Below are 19,887 nucleotides of genomic sequence, written 5' to 3'. Positions count from 1 at the left end.
GCTCTCCTGGTTCTACCTAGAAGCCTCATAGTGAGTGTTTAGAACTTAATGGACAAGCCAGGTGGGTGGCTCATGCTTTACTCCCACATCTTGGAAGGCTGAGGCAAGTGGATTACTTGAGGTCAGGAGTTCAAGACCAGCCAACATGGCAAAACCCCATCTCTACTAAAAGTAAAAAAAAAAAAAAAAAATTAGCCAGATGTGGTGGTGCATGCCCGTAGTCCCAGCTACTTGGGAGGCTGAGGCAGGAGAATCGCTTGAACCTGGGGGCAGAGGTTACAGTGAGTTGAGATCGCCCCACTACACTCCAGCCTGAGTGACAGAGCCAGACTCTGTCTCAAAATAAAATAAAATAAAATAAAATAAAATAAAATAAAAATTAAAGGGACACTAGGCAAGAGAATGTGATGGGGGGAACAGAAGTCAATTTCAACTCCAGAGAATCAACTCAGTTGTCGGAGGCAGAGAAGAAAGCTTCTTCTGTGGGAAGCCTAAGTTTTATAATTATTAGTCTGGCTAAACTCTATGGAGCACTGGAAGTGAGTCTGGCTCCATGCTACAGTCTCTACGTCAGTTAAGTCGTTTTCTATGCACGGCACTTTGTTTTCCTGATGGGGAAACCAAGGCTCAGAGAGGTATGGTCACTTGTCCCAGATCACACAGCTAGCAAGTAGCAAAGCCAGGACTTGACCCCAAACTCATACTCTTGGCCTCTACTGACTTTCTAGATTGCACTGTTGGCCACAGTGCACCTGGCTTCTAGCTGTCACATTTTTTAGGACACTGGAATATTTTCTCAGCATCTGAAAGGGAAACTGAGGCCTTGGGTGCCATCTGCTAAAGAAAGTGCCCCTGGCCTGTTGCAGCGAATGCAGGTCACCTTGAGGGATGCCCATGGCCCCGCTTCATTCAAGCAACAGGAGGGACTCCCCCATTTATGGAAGGGCCTCTTCATTTGCTCTGTGGTCCTCATGCCCTTTCTTCTTCACTGCAACCTTGGTGGGCAGGCAGGCTTATCCCATGGCTCGCTCCTCCTCAGAATAAAAGGCTGGGTACCCACCTGACAACACGGCAGGAAAACAGGTGGAGAGAGGGTGCAGGTGGAGAGAGGGTGAAGAATGGGATGAAAAAGCCCATCCTTCATCCAAGGCTGGTTCCCACCCATGGTCTCACTATTTAAGCGCCACATTCTATTCCTCTCTGAATCCCCATCATTTAGTTCCAAGCTTGACCCCAGAGTAGGCCTTAAAGGAGGGAGGGAGGGAGGGAGAGAAGGAAGAATGCATGAAGAAAGCAGGGAGGGAGGGAATAAGGAGGGAAGCAAGGAAGGGGGTAAGGAGGGAAGGAAGGAAGAAAGGAAGGAGATAGGGAAGGGAGGAGGGAAGGAAGGAGGGCAGGAAGTGGGGAGGGAAGGAAGGAGGGAGGGAAGGAGAGATGAAAGAAGGAGGGAAGGAAGAAAGAAAGGAAGCAGGGAAGGAAGGAGGGAGGAAAGGAATGAGAGAGGGAAGGAAGAAAGGAGGGAGGCAAAGAAGAGAAGGAAGGAGGGAGGGAGGGGAGGAGGGGCAGGGAAGGAAGGAAGGAGGGAGGGAAGAAGAAGAGAGGGAAGGAAGGAGGGAGGGAAGGAGAGGAAAGGAAGGAAGGAGGGAAGGGAGAAAGAAAAGGGAAAGAAGGGAGGGAAAGCAGGAGTGAGGAAAGGGAGGAGGGAAGGAAGGAGGAAGGGAAAGAAGAGAGAATGAGGGAGGAAGGAGAGGAGGGACAGAGGTAAGGAAGGAAGGAGGGAGGGAAGGAAGGAGGGAAGGAAGAGGAGGGACAGAGGGAGGGAAGGAAGAAAGGAAAGAGGAAGGGAAAGAGGGAGGGAAGGAAGGAAGGAGGGAGGAAGGGAAGGAAGGAGAGAGGGAGAGGAGAGAGGGAGGGAAGGAAGGAGAGAGGGAGGGAAGGAAGGAAAAAAGGGAAGGAAGGAGAAGGGGAAGGGAGGAGAGAAGGAAGGAGGGAGGGAGGGAAAGAGAGAGGGAGGGAAGGAGAGAGGGAGGGAAGGAAGGAGAGAATGAGGGAAGGAAGGAGAGAGGGAGGGAGGGAAGGAGAGAGGGAGGGAAGGAAGGGAGGGAGGGAGGGAGGGAGGGAGGAAGGAAGGAAGGAAGGAAGGAAGGAAGGAAGGAAGGAGGGAGGGAGGGAGGCAGTCTGTTCCCCCATGGCTTCCTCTACAGCAGGGAAGATGACTGACTGGCTCAGTTTTGGCTTAGAGGACTCACGCTAGTTAGAACTCTCCATTAGAATTGACCTCAGCATGACCGATGGCAGTATTGATTCCAGGACTGTCTGAGTCAGAAGCACTCCTCCCAGGGTGCACTTGATGTATCTCAGAGCTTGGAATCCCTCTGCTGGGGTATATTTCAATTAAGGAACTAAGCCCAGTAACTTAGCCTTCAACCTGAATCTCCACCTTTTATTCTGATCTTACCCACTTGAACGTAAGCAGCTCCCCATCCACCCTTCCCGGGGTTACTCTCACTTTGGACCCTCTCCCCATCTGTGTCTCTGCTGTCTTGCCAGGTGGGTACCTGGCCCTTTATTCTGAGGAAGAGCCATGGGATAAGCCTGCCCGCCCACCAAAAATGATGGCTAACCAGGGGGCTTCTCACCGCCTTTCATGGAATGAATGTTTACTGAGCATCCATTCTGCCCTGACACTGTACTCAGCCCTGGGAATTCCATGGTGAACTTCTGCCCTTAGAGAATCATATCAGAGACAAGAAATCAAAAATAAATAGGCCGGGTGCAGTGGCCTATGCCTGTAATCCCAGCACTTTGGGAGGGCGAGGCGGGCAGATCCCTTGAGGTCAGGATTTCGAGACCAGCCTGGCTAGCATGGTGAAACCCTGTCTCTATTAAAAATACAAAAATCAGCCAGGTGAGGTAATCCCAGCTACCCAAGAAGCTGAGGCAGGAGAATCGCTTGAACTCGGGAGGCAGATGCTGCAATGAGCCAAGACCATGCCACTGCACTCCAGTCTGGGCAACAGAATGAGACTCCATCTCTAAATAAATAAATAAATAAATAAGTAGACAAATGCAGTCATCTTAGATAGTGGTACATGCTATGAAGGAAATAAAACAGTGATTTGAAGAAAAGTGGCTTGGGGTGTGGTAGAGCATTAGATCGGGGGGTCAGGAAGGGGCTTTCTGAAAAGGCAACATTTTTACTGAGGCCAAAGATACCAACCATGTGACATCTAGGAAAAGGTGTTCCTAGCAGAAGGCACAGCAGGAGCAAAGGCCCTGAGACAGGAACCGGGTGGGAACGTGCAAAGGACAGAAAGCTCGAGGGGCTTGAGCATAGTGAGTGGACGGGGAGAGTGGTGGGCAGTGAGGCTGGACACATGGGTGGGCTCATCAACCACCCTACTGTCATCCCTGTCCCCACCCCCATTCACTCATTGTGTCGGCTTCCTATGGCTGCATAACAAATCACCCCAAACTTGGTGGTTGAAAGCAATACACCTTTATTCCCTTATCATTCTGACGGTCTTAAGTCTGAATTGGTCTCCCTGGGCTGATATCAAATCAAGGTATCAGCAGAACTGTGTTCTTTCCTGGAGGCTCTTGAAGAGAACTCATTTCCTTGCCTCTTCCAGGGTCTAAAGCTGCGTTCCTTGCATCCTTTGGCTTGTGGTCCCTTCCTCCATTTTCAAAACCAGGAACAGAGCATCTGGCTTCCATGGTGACATCCCCTCTGTAGTCAGAGCCCTCTTATTAAGACGTGTGATTACATTGAGGGCCCACAGAGATAACCCCAGGGAATCTGCCCATCTCAAGATCTTTAACATCACAATATATCTGCAGAGACCCTTTCTCCATCTAAGGAAACATATACGGGTTCAAGGGATTAGGATCTGAGATCCTTGGGCTGTTATTCAGTCTACCACACTCATCTAACCAACACCATGGAGCAATGCTCTGGCCCGGCCCTGGGCTAACCTATGGCTATCCCTGCCGCCATCCCTATGAGGTCTCACTGGACTGAGTCCACTGACCTTGCTTCTAGCCCCTCCTTCCACTTTACCACTCACCAGCTATGTACTTTAGGAAAGCCCTTTGACCTCTTTGGGCACCAGTTTTCCCATCTGTAAAAATGAGATGTGGACCAAATGAGCCTTAAGGTTTCTTCCAGAACTAGCGTTCAGGTTCCTCGTGAGGGCCAGTGGCTGGTACGCTCATCACAGGCCACACCACACCTGGATCGTAGGAACTCCACCTCTCTGGAACATTCCTCCAAAGAGAAGAACTCAAAACATCCTTTTAGGGCAAGGGTTGCAAAAAAGGTTGAGGAGCACACACAGTTCTCCCATGAGTTTATTTCGCCTGCAGTTTTCCAGAATAGTGAATTTGTGGTGAAATCAGTCTCCAGCCTCTTAAAAAAAAATTCCAAAATTCTGTTAATACAGAGTCTACATCCTTGTGAGGCAACCAGTGGCAGGAGCTGGAAAGGGGCCACTGTGGGGTCTCTCATCTTCCAGCATCTAAACAGCCCAGTCCACACATTGTCCTCACCAGCCTGTCTTCTGCAGACACGTGAGTTTAAGAATCCTGTCCACCTTTGGTGATATTAACAATTAAGTCATGATTGTGACGGAGCCCAAAGGCCCTCTCCTCACTTCCCAGATGCGGCGTTCATGGTAGAATTCCTCCTCTTCAAAGCATACTTTTGGCCAGGTGTGGTGGCTCACGCCTGTAATCCCAGCACTGGGAGGCCAAGGCAGGAGGATTGCTTAAGCCAAGGAGTTTAAAACCAGCCTGGGCAACATAGCAAGACCCCATCTCTACAAAAAAATTTAAAAATTAGTCAGGGATGGTGGTGCATGCCTGTAATCCCTGCTACTCAGGAAACTGAGACAGGAGGATCACTTGAGCCCAGAAGTTCAAGGCTGCATTGAGCTATGATCATGCCTCTGTACTCCAGCCTAGGTGACACAGCGAGACTTTGTCTCTAAAAATCATAATAATAAAGCATACTTTTCTGTTTAACATGAACTTCCCATTCCTCCCATTCTAAGCATGATGAAATCTAGAAGAAAAGCTTTGCAGAGACCCCAGTCCCGGCCTCTACAGCCTCCAAGTCTTCCTACTTCCTACTTCCTACTTCCTACTCAGCTCCCAGCATTCCAGACCAGGTGGAGGCAGAAACCAAGGCTGTTGGAGCGTGCAGGGCCAGGAGAAGCAGGAGTCAGAGAGAGTGTGGTGTCTGCTGAAAAATGTGGTCAGGGCCTCCTGCCAGCACCAGCTGCTCCTCGGCGGCCTCCTTGTCTGGTTGGCCGGAACAGGCAGCAGCCCCCACCTCCCTGTGCCCAGCACAGGGTCTGGCCTACCTGTTCCCCTCGCAGATCCTCGGGGTCTGTAAGTGCTCAGCATCGGTCCCATCGACCCACGTTCAAACTTCCTGGGAAATCAAGCCCAGGACCCCTTTTCCTTCCATGCAAGAGGTTGGGGGGCCTGGTTCTTAGGAAGCCACAGTTGGAAGGATCTGGCAAAGATTCTCAGAAGGTTTAGAGATGCACAAGCAACTTTTGGCTTGGGTACAACCATCCAGCTAGTGAAGTGGAAGAAAAAAGAATTTAGTTTTGTTCTCGCCAGAAAGCATAGAAAATGCTTACCAGGAGGGAGGCAGAACTCCACATCTGGCCTTATAGGAGGACGGGGGTGAAAAAAGGAAAGGAGATAGGGAGGCTGACCTCTCTAACCCAGAAGGAACCTTGCTGCCTACTGCTAGAGCCTGGGCCAGAGAGCTCCCAGCGGAATGGGTCTCCCAGTGTGTCCGTGGACCACCTGGGGTGCTTCTGATGATGCAGATTCTAGGGTTCCCTCCTAGACCCACTACTCAAACTCTCTAGGAGGAGAGCTCAGAAATCTGAGGGGGGTGTGTGTGTGTGTGACAGGGTCTGTCTCTGTCGCCCAGGCTGGAGTGCAGTGGCGCAACCTTACCTCACTGCAGTCTCAGCCTCCTGGGCTCAAGTGATTCTCCTGCCTCAGCTTCTCCAGTAGTTGGGACTATTGGCAGGCGCCATCGCGCTCAGCTAATTTTTTTTATTTTGTGTATAGACAGGATCTCACTTTGTTGCCCAGCCTGGTCTGGAATTCCTAGGCTCAAGCGAACCTCCCACCTCGGCCTCCTAAAGTGCTGGAATTACAGGCATGTGTCACCATGCCTGGCCAGGAATCTGAATTTTAACAAGCCGCTCAGTTGATCTGGATGCACCCTGGAGTTTGAGAACCACCAAATGTGTCCACATGATAGCCCTGGGGACACTGGCCACCAGAATGTCAGGCTCACTGGGGGATGGCTTTTCCAGACGGAGAAGGACACCTGAGAGGGGTGGGTGAGGGCCATTTAGTGAAGGCGAGCTCGTCAATTCCATCTGGGAACAAGGGACAGCTGGTGAATAAGTCCTTGCAGATCCTTGGGTGAGCATAGAGCAAGGATGGGGAGGAACTTGGAAGTGTCACGTTGAGATGCTCAGCCACATCTAAACCACTGAGAGTGCCTCTCAGTGGGTAGGAGTACAATTTTGCCTCCCAGGGGGCACTTTGCAATATCTGGAAGCATTTTTTGGTTGTGACAACTTTGGGGATAGGGGTGCTACTGGCATCTAGTGTGCAGAGGCCAGGAATGCTGCTCAAACATCCTCCAATCCACAGGACAGCCCCGGCAACAAGAAATTATCAGGCCCCAAATACCAGTAGTCTGGAAGCAGAGAAACTCCAATCTAAACTGAGATTATTCCAGGCAGCTGGGCAAGACCAAGACTCATGAGCTCTGTTAAAGGGTAGTTACCATCCAGACATCTCAGAAGTCAAAAGAGGCCCTGTCCGTCTCCTTCTGTGAGCTCTCAATATATTTTTAGTGAATAAATAATAAAACAGGCCAGGTGCAGTGGCTCACACCTGTAATCCCAACATTTTGGGAGATTGAGGCAGATGGATCACTTGAGGTCAGGAGCTGGAGACCAGCCTGGCCAACCTGGTGAAACTCTGTCTCTACTAAAAATACAAACATTAGCAAGGCGTAGTGGTACATGTCTGTAATCTCAGCTACTCAGGAGGCTGAGGCAAGAGAATCGCTTGAACCCAGGAGTTTGCAGTAAGCTGAGATCATGCCACTGCACTCCAACCTGGGTGACAGAGTGAGACTCTGTCTCGAAATAATAATAATAATACAACAGAGTTACTAAATTTATATATGAATGAATATGTTCAACACATCTACCCCATTTGGAGAGAACATCTAACATCTAAGTTTGAGGTTCTTCTCAGATGTGAGGTCCAACCAAATGCTGCCCTCCCAGAGGCCCCCCACATAAGCCCTATACACAGTGACTCTTAGCTGGGACAACAATGAAGAGACATCTCATCTGCAAGCTCTTGTTGCCTGCTGTGTGACCTTTGACAAATTACCTAATCTCTCTGGGCATCAGTTTTCTTAGTTCTGAATGGAAATATACATCACTCATGTTTAGTTAGTGCTGATTATGTGCTAGGCATTTTACATGCATGATCTCATTAAATTCCCAGGACAGGTGGGACATGAAGTGGGCCATCAAGGCTGAGCAGGAGTTGGCTCTCAGCAGAGGGAATATGAAAGAGCAACCTGGGGAGCTTAAGTATAAAGGTAAGGGCGGACATGGTGTACTCCTCGGGAAGAGAGAGGAGTCAAGAGATCAGGGCCAAAAATGATAGGAGGTAGGAGTCTGGAAGGGAAGTAGAGAATTATCGAATTCCTGGGTTCCATGAACAAGACATGGCAGCTTAGAAAGTGTCTGAGGGTAGACCCCCCAACATGGGCCCCAGCCCCCAGCAAAGATGCCCCCTGATTGGAGCCATGTATGCCTTCAATTCCCAGTCTTTGGAGCCTTCAGGTTTCCGGCGGTTGCACTGTCTGACAATATAGCCTTAAGCCACATTTGGCTCTTTAAATTTAAATCAATCCAAGTTAAATAAAACTTAAAATTTAGTTCCTCCATGACAATAACCTCATTTCAAATGCTCAATTGCCACATGTGTCTAGCGGCTATAATATGTGATAGTGCAGATATGAGACATTTCCATCATCGCAGGAAGTTCTACTAGACAGGGATGGCACAGAGGAATAGCCACTGTTCTATACAGAGCTAGAAGTTTCTTTCTCTATTTCTTTCTGATCCTCCATAAGCAGCAAAAGTGATAGCAGGTGCCACACTGCTAAGTATTATAAGCTTGACCTCCTTTAATCATTGCAGATATTACTGACCCTATTTAACAGATGAGTAAACTGAGTCTGAGACAGGTGAAGTGTCCAGAGTTGCATAGTTTATAACCAGCAAAGCCAGGACTTGAACCCAGTTCCTCCCAATCCACAGCTGCGTCCTTAACCAGCATGCTACACTGCTCCTGCAACCCCAGCAAACAGGTGGATCCAGGTTGAACAGATTTGTGGCGGTAAGCCAGATATTTCCTTCAGACCTGGTTCTCACTGACAGATTGTGGTTTGAGAATTGAACTAAATCTGCTTCTGATTTTGCTTCTGGGTGACGGGAAGTAAAATAGTTCAACCTGGATGTTTCTCATGATCCCATATTTAAAATATCCTTCGTGGGTGGATCACTCGAGGCCAGGAGTTCAAGAGCAGCCTGGCCAACATGATGAAACCCTGTCTCTACTAAAAATAAAAATAAAAAAATTTTAATTAGCTGGGCATGGTGGCGCGCACCTATAATCCCAGCTACTCGGGAAGCTGAAGTAGGAGAATCACTTGAATCTGGGAAATGGAGGTTACAGTGAGCTGAGATCATGCCACTGCACTCCAACCTGGGCGACAAGCAAGACTCCATCTAAAAAAAATAAATAATACAAATGTATATGCCCATCACATAGGACTCCAAAATTAAGTTTTTGTTGGCAAAACACTTCAACTGCATTATTTAAACAAAGATCTTAATTGATTAAAAATAAAGAAGAATGATGGTAAAAGAAACTCTCTCTGCAAATTCCCATAAGACGACCCATGTGATCATTTTCAAATTGCCTGGGTAATTGTACCTTGTAATTTTTGTAAATTGGCTCCACTCCGCAGGAGATGTTGGGTTACTTGCTCTGTAGCCTCTGGCTTACAGTGAGCATCCTAACCAGTTTTTCCTATCTCTGTTTTAAAAAAGGAAGGATCTCCTGTAATCCCAGCACTTTGGGAGGCCAAGGCAGGCGGATCACCTGAGATCAGGGGTTCGAGACCAGCCTGGCCAACGTGGTGAAACCCAATCTCTACTAAAAAAACAAAAATTAGCTGGGCGTGGTGGTGTGTGCCTGTAATCCCAGCTATGTGGGAGGCTGAGGCAGAAGAGTTGCTTGAACCTGGGAGGCAGAGGTTGCAGTGAGCTGAGATCACGCCACTGCACTCCAGCCTGGACAACAGAGTGAGACTCTGTCTCAAAAATAAAATAAATAAAATTAAAAAGGCAGGATCTTGGCAGCTCATCAGTCACACCTAGTTTCAAATCCCAGCTGTACGATATGCTGACGATGGGGCCTTGGGAAACTTACATACCCCTCTGGGTTCAGTTTTTTCATGTGTGAAATGGGGACTTTTAATGTCTGTTGAAATTAAATGAAATAACTTCTGTGCAAGTACCTGGAATGTTATAGAGGCTCCAAATACATTAACCTCCTCCCTTCTCTGCTGAATCCTCACTTATGGTCATGTGATGTAGGATCAGTAGTTTCAGAGCTGAAAGGGAACTGAGTGACATTTAGAGCAGCACTCTCAACAGACGATACTTCTGTTTATGATCATGTAGGTAACCGTTAACTTGGGAAATGCCTGTAATCAAGAGCCACTCTGGGTATGTTTTGGTGACATTTTGAAGAGGGTGAAACAGAATGTTCCCTCTGACAAATTGCAAACCTCTCCAGGCAGAAGAGCGGAAGTGGCTTTGACATGGGCCACAGGGACAACGTGAAACACTGCAGGCAGGGTATCTGGGTGGCCCAGAGGGAGCTGCTGGAGGGGTCACTGGGGGTCTCGCTCTCAGAGCTTGGACCGTGGCTTCTGGTTCATCCAAGATGACTGTCATTGTACCAGATTGGGGGATGGAGGAGTCCCCAAAGCTAGGAACATAGAACAGAAGGCAAGACAATGGCCAGTCTTAATGCCTGGGACCCAAACCAAGATGAGCCACAGGGCAAGCTGCATTGCCCAGTTAGAGGCAGACAGAGGCCATGGTCAGAGTGAAATTGGATAGGAGAGCCAAAAGGAGAAAGGCTGTTGGGAAGTAGGAGGGCAGTACTTAGAGAGTAGAAGGACTCAGAGAGTAGGACAGGTCTGATGAGGCCATCTGGATTTTGGTGCCAACTCCCATCTCCATCTCAGAGGGTGGCCAGCCTGTGGAACCTAGCTGAGATCACCTCAGCCTGAGCCTGTTAGAGTTCAGGGACAGGAAGCCAGGAAAACTTACTGAGTAAGAAGTCAGATTCTGGCCAGGCATGGTGGCTCATACCTGTAATCCCAGCACTTTGGGAGGCCAAGGCAAGAGGATCACTTGAGTTTGGGAGTTTGAGACCAGCCTGCACAACACAGTGAGACCCTGTCTCTACAAAAAATTTACAACATTGCCAGGTAGGGTGATGCGCGCCTGTAGTCCCAGCTACTGGAGAGGCAGAGGTGGGAGGATCGCTCGAGCCTAGGAGGTCAAGGCTGCAGTGAGCTAGGATTGCACCACTGCACTCCAGCCTGGGCAAAAGAGCAAGACTGTCTCCAGAAAAAGTCAGGCTCTAGCATCCAGAACAAGCCTGGGTTTGAATCCACCATCACTAGCTGTGTGACTTAGGCTAGTGACTTAACCACTCTGAACTATAGTTTCCTCATGTGATGATTGTGAGGATGATGCTGGTGGTCTTGAAGATGCTGGTGTGGTCATGATGCCAAGGAGGAGGAAGAGGATGGTGATAATGGTGATGCTGCTAATGAAGGTGATGGCACTGATCATGAAGATGAGGATATGATGAGGTTGATAATGATGATGAGGTTGATAATGATAATGATGAGGGTGATTATGGTGATGAGGATGGTGATGGTGATTATGGTGGAAGCTGATGAGGCAAGTTAGATGATGATGATTACAATAATGATGATGGTAACAATGAGAACGATGGTGGCTATGGTGATGACTGTGGTAGTGGTGGTGATAAAGATGATGGTGACAGTGGTGGTGATGATGATGATGACAGTGACAACCCCTACTTTAGAATGGATGTGATGAGTGGGCTGGAATACTAGGCTTTGCTACTGTGTGACCTTGAGCTACTTAGCTTCTCTCTGTCTCCCTTACCCCATCCATAAAATACTGATTAACAATCATTCCTGACAGGCTTAGTGGCTCACGCCTGTAATCCCAGCACTTTGGGAGGCCGGGGTGGGAGGACCACTTGAACCAAGGAGTTTGAGACCAGCCTGGGCAACATAGTGAGACCCCATCTCTACAAAAAATTTTAATAGTTAGCCAGACGTGGTGGTACACCCTTGTAGTCCCAGCTACTTAGAAGGCTGAGGCAGGAGAATCACTTGAATCCAGGAGATCAAGGCTACAGTGAGCTGTGATTGTGCCACTGTATTCCAGCTGGGATGACAGGACAAGGCTGGGAAAAAACAAAAACAAAAAACAGTCACTCCTGTCTCAAAGGGTTGTCACGAGAGTTAAATGCACTAAAACACATGACCAGGCATGGTGGCTCACACTTGTAATCCCAGCACTTTGGGAGGCTGAGGCAGGGGCATTGCTTGAGCCCAGGAGTTAGAGATCAGCCTGGCCAACACAGGGAGAACCCATGTCTAATATAAATAAAATAATAATTTTTAAAAACCCACATGTAAAGTGCTTGGCACATAGTAAGTGCTTAATAAATGCTATCTCTCCTTATTAATAGTATTATTATTTTTGTCATTATGTTCCCTTTATTTTCCAAATCATTCTGTTTGTCCTGAGCTGCTATTGTTCAAAGCCAAAAGTCTTAGGGTCAGAATAACTTATTACCCAAAGCCCACAGGACCTCTCTATCCTTCCTTCCTCCTACTTTTTCCACTGGTAGGTGTCATGAGCATTAAGTTGTCCAGGGGTTCATGGTACATGGACTATTACTAGGAAACAGGCCTCCTGTGTTCCCAGATCCGTGGAATGAAGAAGGGAGAGGGACAGGCAAAATCCTTCTCCTTGCCATCCTGAAATGATGTCCACAAAGATAGGGATATGCCAGCTGTCAAAGTCCCCTTGGATGCACTCCCTTTGTGATTGATACCCGGAACTGCCTTCCCACGTGTCACTGTCGATCTTTATGAAGCAGCGGGCGGGGTACCCAAAGCTTGCTGGCTCATAACGAGTTATGTGAGTGAGCCACTGCGGTTCTGTACAGACTCAGGACTTCCAGATCGAAGCAACTAGCAGTCCCTCCTGATGTCCCCTTCCTCACCTGCCCCACCTTGCCTTTCAGAGATTTGGACGGCAAATCACACAAACCTCTGCCCCTTGGTGTGGAGAATGACCGAGTCTTCAATGACCTATGGGGGAAGGGCAATGTGCCTGTGGTCCTCAACAACCCATATTCAGAGAAGGAGCAGGTAAGTGCTTGATGCCAAGCTGGTACCACTGCTTCCCATGCCTTCTCGACCCCTCCCAGGTGGGAAGCTGAGGGGAGGAAAGCTAAACCCTAAACTGTGTCGTGATGGAAATCAGCCGCCGTGGCTGGAGAACTTGGGATGCCGAGGCCAGGAGTGTTTATCCTCGGATGTGGACCTCGACTTCGTTTCTGTGTGGTTTGGTATTGTTTGTGAGCTTGCCATTTTTCACGTTTTAATTCTGTTTCTACCGGGAAAGGCATTCACATGGCTCCAAATTTAAAAGATATGAAAGATACATGGTAGCTGGTCACAGTGCCTCATGCCTGTAACCCCAGCATTTTGGGAGGTCAAGGCAGAGGACAGCTTGAGGTCCAGAGTTCAAGACCAGCCTGACCAACATGGTGAAACCCCATCTCTACTAAAAATACTAAAATTAGCCTGGCATGGTGGCAGGCGCCTGTAGTTCCAGCTACTCAGGAGGCTGAGGTAGGAGAATGGCGTGAACCCGGAAGGGGGAACTTGCAGTGAGCCGAGATCGCGCCATTGCACTCCAGCCTGGGTGACAGAGCAAGACTCCATCTCAAAAAAAAAAGAAAAAGAAAAAAGACAACTAGCCTGGGCCACATAGCAAGACCCTATCTCAATTTTTTTTTTAAAAAATTTTTTCTTAATTAGTAGAGCATAATGGCATATATCTGTAGTTCCTAGCTACTCAGGTGACTGAGGCAGAAGGATCACTTGAGGACAGGAGTTCAAGGCTGCAGTGAGCTGTGATATAGCACCTCTGCACTCTAGCCTGAGTGACAGAGTGAGACCCTGTCTCTTAAAAAAATTGAAATAAATAAGCAAAAAGATACATAATGAAAAGCTGTGTATGTCCCCAATTCCAGTCACATAGTTTTCCTCCCCAGAGTCAAGCAATGTTAATGGTTTTTGTGTGTTCTTTTAGCCGTATTTTATGCATTGACAAGCACACACATTATTTTTGAATATTTTTACACAAATAAGAGCACATTACACATGTTGTTTTATACCTTGCTTTTTCACTTATTAACATATCGTAGAGATTAGTCCCCATTAGTAGGTAAAGAGGATCTTGTTTCCTTTTTTACAGCCATATAATATTCCATTGTGTGATCATCCTGTAATTCTGTCAGTCCTTCATAATGAGCCATTGTCAATATTTTGCTATGACAGTGCTATAATGAGTGACCTTGTGCACATACCTTGTTTGGCACATGGATAGGCTAATCAATAGAATACGTTCCTAAAGGCCAGGCATGGTGGCCCATGCCTGTAATCCAACACTTTGAAAGGCTGAGGCAGGAGGATCACTTGAGCCCAAGAGTTTGAGATCAGCCTGAGCAACATGACAAAACCCTATCTCTAAAAAAAAAAAACAAAAATGAGCTGGGTATGATGGCACGTGCCTGTTGTCCCAGCTACCCTGGAGACTGAGCTGGGAGAATCGCCTGAGCCTAGAAGGTCAAGGCTGCAGTGAGCTGTGATTGTATTACTGCACCACTGCGCTCTAGCCTGGGCAACAGAGGGAGACCCTGTCTCAAAAAAAAAACAAAATAGAATAAATTCCTAGAAGTGGAATTGTTGGGTCAAAATTCGTGCACATTTGTGATTTTGGTGGTACTTGCCATAGTGGTTGGATCAATCTTACCAGCTAAGTAGCAGAGTGACTGTTTCCTCACAGCCTCGCCAACTCCATCTGTTATCCAACTTTTTAGTCTTTGCCAATCTGTTCAGATGTGTTTTGACAGCTAAGTCAGTATCATTTACAAAGAGTGACTAGATTTGGCTGGAGATCAGCAGCGCCTTTGTCTCACCTGTCCAGTAAGCTGATGGGCCAGGTCAGGGTAACCGTAAGGAAGCGTGTGAATTTCACACCCATCCTCTGCATTGCAGTGAAGTCGGGGTGGAGTGACCAGTGGGAGGTCGGAACATGGGGGTGGCCTAGGTGACTCAGCAAGTGATGACCTGCTTCATTTTCCTGATGCTTGGCCTACAGATGGCAGCTTTCACTGCCAGCACATCTCAACAAGGCCTCAGAGCCTCTCTACATAGCTTCAGCGGGGAGGATGAGACATTCTAGAGCCTTGGTGGCAATTGCTTTCCTTAGCCGCTGATGGCTGGCCAGGAAGAAAAGGACATCGGGGTTTCTGCAGTGGGTGAGACCCGTGATCCCACTAGCTGAATGTCCCTCTAGCAGTGATATCTGGAAATGTTTGGTGGAAAAGCACAACTGTAGACTTTTATTATGTTGTCTTCAAAAGTCAAGACCACACCATAAGCTTTAGGAAGCTATGCTCCATTCATGATTAAATGAACAAATATGATTTAAAGCTCTTTTATATTTTCTTAATTGAAAACAAAGAGGTATGGCCATCATATGAGCCCTCACAAGACAAAGAAAGACAGTAAGAGGCAGCCTCGGGCCAGATCTAGCCTGCAGACCTGATTTGTTAGGTCTACACCATATTGTATTAAGAGATAATTTATAGTCATATTTTAAATGTACTGCCAATGTTTCAGATTTTTACATAAATATATCTACAGCTTCATGACACAAGTATACATATGTAACAAACCTGCACGTTATGCACATGTACCCTAGAACTTAAAGTATAATAATTAAAAAAAAAAGAAAAAATAAAATAAAATAAATTAAAAAATAAAATAAAATTTACATAGTCTAAGGCCAGGTGCGGTGGCTCACACCTATAATCCCAGCACTTTAGGAGGCCGAGTGGGACAAATCACGAGGTCAGGAGTTCAAGACCAGCCTGACCAACATGGTAAAACCCCATGTCTACTAAAAATACAAAAATTAGCTGGCCAGGCGTGGTGGCTCAAGCCTGTAATCCCAGCACTTTGGGAGGCCGAGACGGGTGGATCATGAGGTCAGGAGATCGAGACCATCCTGGCTAACACGGTGAAACCCCATCTCTACTAAAAAATACAAAAAAAACTAGCCGGGTGAGGTAGCGGGCGCCTGTAGTCTCAGCTACTCGGGAGGCTGAGGCAGGAGAATGGCGTGGACCCGGGAGGCGGAGCTTGCAGTGAGCTGAGATCCGGCCACTGCACTCCAGCCTGGGAGACAGAGCCAGACTCCGTCTCAAAAAAAAAAAATTAGCTGGGCATGGTGGCAGGTGCCTGTAATTCCAGCTACTCAGGAGACTGAGGCAGGAGAATCGCTTGAACCCAAGAGGCGGAGGTTACAATCAGCCAAGATCGCACTACTGCACTCCAGCCTGGGTGACGGAGCGAAACTCTGTCTTAAAAAAAAAAAAAAAAAAAAGTACATAATCTGACCACATTGCGCCTATACTCTTTTTTTTTTAAAGACAATGTCTTGCTGTGTCTCCCAGGCTCAGGTGCAGTGGCACCATCTTAGGTTACTCACTGCAACCTCAATCTCTTAGACTTAAGAGATCCTCCCACCTCACCCTCCCAAGTAACTAGGACTACAGGCTGGTGCCACCAGACCTGGCTAATTTTTTAGATTTTTTGTAGAGACAGGATCTCGCTATGTTGCCCAGGCTGGTCTTGAACTCCTAGTTCAAGCAATCCTCCCTTCTCAGCCTCTTAAAGTGCTGGGATTATAGGTGTGAGTCACTGCAGCCAACCACATTCTTATGGGGCAACAATCTGCATAGACTGAATAGCAGCTGCCCCCTCTAGACAGAGTGCAGCTTTCTAGTTGGCCACAAACCTCACCACTCCCTATTGTCTCCCTCTTATTAAGGCCAGTGTCCATTGTCATTTATAGTAGCATTAGTGCTTTTGATTTCTTATAGTAGAAGGAAAGTTAAATCTTTTCATATCCATGTTTTTTTAATTATTATTATTATTTATTGTGAGACAGACTCTGGTGCTATCTCTGCTCACTGCAACCTCTGCCTCCTGGGTTCAAGCAGTCCTTCCCTCTCAGCCTCCCGAGTAGCTGGAATTACAGGCGTGTGCCACCACACTCGGGTAATTTTTACGTTTTTTGGAGATGGGGTTTAACCATCTTGGCCAGGCTGGTCTCGAACTCCTGGCCTCAGGTGATCCACCTACCTTGGCCTGCCAAAGTGCCGGGATTACAGGTATGAGCCACTGCACCTGGTCCCATGTCATTTTTATAAGTGGTAGGTAGAGATGGACCAAAAGGTTCATGTTTTAAGAAAGATTTTTTTTGGCTGGGCACAGTGGCTCACACCTGTAACCCCAGCACTCTAAGAGGCCAAGGCAGGAGGATCACTTGAGCCTAGGAATTTAAGACCAGCCTGGGCAACATGGCAAAACCCCGTCTCTACAAAAAAGTATAAACTATTAACTGGGCATGGTGGCATGCACCTGTAGTCCCAGCTACTTGGGAGGTTGAGGCGGGAGTATCGCTTGAGCCAGGGAAGTTGAGGCTACAGTGTGCCGTGATAGTGCCACTGCACTCCAGCCTGGGTGACAGAGCAAGAACCTGTCTCCAAAAAAAAAAAAAAAAAAAAAAGCTAAGAACATTCTTCATTTCTACACACACAAGTCTTTCTTTTTTAATATGCAACTGAGTGTCCTGTTTTGAAGTTACCCAGCCTTCTTTACTGATTTAGCTTACCCACCTACCACCTCTAGGTATCAGTTTGTAATTCCTGGTATGCAGTAACCTTGAGATCTCGATTCGAAGGAAGAAACAGGGGAGGCCTCGACCCTGCGAGAAAGACACTAAAAGTCAATGCAGAAATCTGAGCAATGGCAGACTCTGGTCATTTCCTTGCACACTGCCCACCTTAGTTAGACAATGCCAACTTGAAAGCATAACTTTGGTCTTCAAGTCTGAGGAGTTGAGCTCAACATTGAGAACAGGGCCTCAGGGTTTTGAAGATCAGATAAGCATTTGCCTAAAACAAAATGGAAAAAGGCATTATAGTAAAAGGAATGCGGGGCCACACCTGTAATCCCAGCACTTTGCGAGGCCGAGGTGGGAAGATTCCCTGAGGTCAGGAGTTTGAGACCAGCCTGGCCGACATGGCAAAACTCCGTCTCTACTAAAAATACAAAAATTAGCCGGGCATGATGGTAGGCACCTGTCATCCCAGCTACTCGGGAGGCTGAGGTGGGAGAATTGCTTGAACCTGGGAGGTGGAGGGTGCAGTGAGCTGAGATCGCACCACTGCACTCCAGCCTGGGTGACAGGGCGAGACTCCATCTTAAAAAAAAAAGGAATGGTTGTAGCGGATAACATTGCTTCTTTTTTTCTTGCTAAGGATCATTATTAGTTCTCTGAGGTTGTCTTTGGTGCTAACAATAACTGAGACACATGCTGAGTTTTGACATCATCCTAAAGCCTCTTATCGTAATAAGCATCTTAAGTGAAAAGCTACCCTAGATAAATAGAGTGAGGACCTACCTGCTGTTGGGCCATTCTCCCTGCACAAACTCCGGACTGGAAGGAGGACCACTAGCCTTTGCAGGACGTGATGATGAAAGGACAGGAAGATGTATGGAGAGCTTGCCTTAAGGCCTCTGCTAATATAGAAATTCCGTTTGCTTGGAGAAGGGAAGGACTTGAGGGTGCTGGAGAAAGGGGGTAAGACTGAATCTTCCAAGGTGAAGTAAGTCTGCCGAGCAGTTTTAGCCTAGAGAGTTCCTGGGAGCATGACTGATAGACCAGCAGAGCTTGGGGTTTATGTTCATCTTCACCCACCATCAAATCCTTAATGTAGGATTTCACCCAGAAAGATTTAAAACCACGGGCCAGGCCGGGCAAGGTGTTTTATGACTGTAATCCCAGCACTTTGGGAGGCTGAGGCAGGCAGATCTCCTGAGGTCGGGAGTTCGAAACCAGCGTGCCCAACATGGTGAAACGCCATCTCTACTAAAAACATAAAAATGAGCCCAGGCGTGAGGGCGCACACTTGTAGTCCTAGCTACTTGGGAGGCTGAGGCACAAGAATTCCTTGAATCTGGGAGGTGGAGGTTTCAGTGAGCTGAGATTGTACCACCGCACTCCAGCTTAGGCAACAGAGTGCCTCGAAAAAAAAGACAAAAAGAAAAAAAAAAGTCACAGGCCTGCGAAATCATCCTGACTCTGTTGCCTGAGATTCAATTTTCCAAATGCCTCTCAGAAATAGAGCTGTCAGGAGGCAGAGGCCCTAGCACTCGGATATATTTGAGTCCCAGCTCCAGCACAAAGGAAACAGCCCTGTTGTGGCCTGCTAGACATCTCCATAGGCACAGGCTTCAGAAATGCTTCCCAGGGTGAGCAAATTAATAGCAAACACAATGTTCTCCTTTCCATCCTGAAAGATGGTCTCCTAACCTCGCCTGTACCTGCTCAAAGCTACTATACCTGGAGCTCCTGGAATCAGCTTCTATCCTTCCAGTTGTAACCCACATTTATGGCTTGTTTAAGCATCCACAGGAGGCCTAGCATTGTTAACGACACAGAGAGAAACCCAGCCACTACCTGCAATCCTGAGTCAGGAAGGGATAGGTGGGGATTGAGAAGCAGCTGGGCAAAGCAGCAAAGCAACTGCCAAGGACTGGGCAAAAGGCAATAGAATGCAATTGAAGTGGGATGGATGCAGGTTAGACATAAGGAAGAACTTCCTGACACAGGAGACTATAAGCTCCTGGAGGAAAGAGTGAGGTCTGACTCCTTGGTAATCCCAGAAGGGATCCCCACCCTCTTCGATGCTCTTATTTGTCTAGATTCAAAGAAAATCAGCCCTAGAGGCATCTTCTTTTAAGTCCATCTCAGGAGGCTGAGGCATTAATCTTTATCTAGCAGTCATTTCTCTTGCCAACAGTCTGGGTCACTGTGGGTCGGGCCAGTGAGACTCGAGTCCCCCGTCACAGAGTGCATTGTGTGTATGACTTTGTGATCCTCATCTTCACCACTCCCTTGCAAATTGCATCTGGCCTGGGATAGTAGATAGAACAGATCAGTTCACCTGTCACCATTCACTCACTAACCTGCTATGTGCATGGTTCTGGGGTAGGAGCAAAGCTGAGCAAACATAGACGTCCCTGCCCTTGAGACCCTCACGGATGTGTGTGGGAAGAGACTCATACAAGGTTCAATTAGTGCTGAAATAGAGAGGAATACAAAATGCTTTGGGAACATAATTACCTCAGCAAGTAGGTACTAGGGAAGGTTTACCCCAAGAAGTGACACCTGGGCTGGGTTTTGAAGCTCAGGTAGGAGTTTGCCTAAAAGAAAATGGAAAAAGGCATTATAGTCAAGGGAATCATTATGGCTGATACGT

At 47.6% G+C, this 19,887-nt stretch overlaps 1 protein-coding gene across 3 annotated transcripts in view; it reads left to right on the top strand.

Annotated features, from left to right (window-relative positions):
• Positions 1-19,887, top strand: part of NOS1 (nitric oxide synthase 1) — a 227,447-nt gene that overhangs the window by 116,381 nt on the left and 91,179 nt on the right. For all 3 annotated transcript variants that reach the window (XM_077955339.1, XM_028829952.2, XM_077955338.1), the window contains exon 3: positions 12,505-12,631. In XM_077955339.1, the coding sequence (XP_077811465.1) occupies positions 12,505-12,631 (127 nt within the window). The remainder of the gene's footprint in view (positions 1-12,504; positions 12,632-19,887) is intronic.

This window comes from Macaca mulatta, chromosome 11, assembly GCF_049350105.2.
Source record: "Macaca mulatta isolate MMU2019108-1 chromosome 11, T2T-MMU8v2.0, whole genome shotgun sequence".
Taxonomy (NCBI): domain Eukaryota; kingdom Metazoa; phylum Chordata; class Mammalia; order Primates; family Cercopithecidae; genus Macaca; species Macaca mulatta.
The sequence above is the reverse complement of the archived record's forward strand: the minus strand, read 5'-3'. Positions and strand labels throughout refer to the sequence as shown.